Raw genomic sequence first — 1,469 nt, 5'->3', positions numbered from 1 at the left:
CAGATAAAAATCACAAGAGGCTTTATAGTAGATGTGACAGGGTATGCCGAAGAAATTCTGGATCGTCCATATTTCAAAATAAAAAAATAATTTGAAACTAAAAAAGACATTTTAGTATGTGGGGTGTCCTTTTAAGTCAGCGAAATGTGGTTTGATGAACATTCTTGCATTTTTTTTCTTTGATTAAAACTTAACAACAAATAAGTAAACATATTTTTTGGTAGCAATTTTTGCAGATAGTCACAACGTGCTTTAAAATGTAGTTCAAAACGCCAGTGTAAAAAAAACAAAAAAAAACAAAACGACACCACATGTTCATTGAATTAGAAAAATAAGGTTACGCTCATTAATTTGAACAACAAAAAAAAAAAATGTAACGAAATGTTAAAGTGCTCAATGAGTGTCCCAACATGTCTTATTGAATTAGGGCTGAGTTCCTTCCCAAATGCTCCTCACCCTATCCAGCCTCTCTTCACCACCCAAGGACAGAAGCCTCCAGGAGGGCATGCTCAAGACAAGTACCCCCCGGGGCTTCTTGCCCGCCCCTCTCCACCACCACCATCACCACCACCCGTACATGGACCTCTTATCCCGAACTCACGGCCTCCTTCACCCGGTCAAATCCACCACCGCGCTGGTGCTCAACCCTTACCTCCAGCAACAGCAGCAGCACATGTTAGCCGCCCAGGGGATGCCCTACCTCGGACACCTGGCGCCAGGTCACCCGCTGTGCTCGTCTAAGCCGGAGGACCTAGCAGCGGTGGTGACCGGGCACGCCTCCGGTCCTCTTTCTTTTTCGGATTTAAGTATGAGCAGTCCGGCCGGCGGGAACGGCAGCGGGACGTCATCGTGCGTTTCCGCTTCGACAGCGAAGCAGATGCTCACAAGTCGAGCTGCGTCACCGGAGAAGAGAGGCCGCTTCAACTTCAGCGAGGATGACTTGTTCGCGGTGCTGTATGGATACTCGGCGGGCCCGCAGCCAGGCGGTGGCACCGGGGGCCACGCTATTTCCGGGGTTAATCTGCCGGACAAACCAGGTACAACAATTTTTTTTTCGAAATATATATTTAATTGAGTTTGTTTTTAACTCATGATGCTGATGGTCAATTTTGTCTTGAAAAATTATCAATCGAGGAATAAAGAAATAAATAGAGGCCTGCATCTACATTTCCGTTGAAGAAAATCAGGTTTAAAAAAAACAAAAAAACGAATCGGGTTTTTAAAAAAGGAGATAATCCGGTTTGGAAAAAAAAGCAAAAATAAAATAAAATAATTCAAGTTAAACAGTTACGTAACTACTTGGGTGAAAACAATTTAAAAATCAGGTTAAAAATTTAAACAGATAAAGTAAATAAAATCGACAATTCTTTTTATTTCAACAACAAATCTTTTTTCAATCAAAAAAATCAGGTGAAGTCAGAATTATCATATTTTAATATATACTCACTAATCTGGTATATATATATATA

At 41.4% G+C, this 1,469-nt stretch overlaps 1 protein-coding gene across 1 annotated transcript in view; it reads left to right on the top strand.

Annotated features, from left to right (window-relative positions):
* The first annotated feature begins 397 nt into the window (after window positions 1-397).
* Window positions 398-1,469, top strand: part of prdm14 (PR domain containing 14) — a 4,844-nt gene continuing 3,772 nt past the window's right edge. Inside the window, exon 1 of the mRNA XM_019866258.1 lies at window positions 398-1,031. Coding sequence (XP_019721817.1) covers window positions 446-1,031 — 586 coding nt within the window. The 5' untranslated portion in view covers window positions 398-445. The remainder of the gene's footprint in view (window positions 1,032-1,469) is intronic.

Source organism: Hippocampus comes, unplaced genomic scaffold (assembly GCF_001891065.2).
Source record: "Hippocampus comes isolate QL1 unplaced genomic scaffold, H_comes_QL1_v1.1 scaffold3, whole genome shotgun sequence".
NCBI classification, from domain to species: Eukaryota; Metazoa; Chordata; class Actinopteri; order Syngnathiformes; family Syngnathidae; genus Hippocampus; species Hippocampus comes.
Note: the sequence above shows the minus strand (reverse complement) of the source record. Positions and strands in the feature narration are given on the sequence as shown.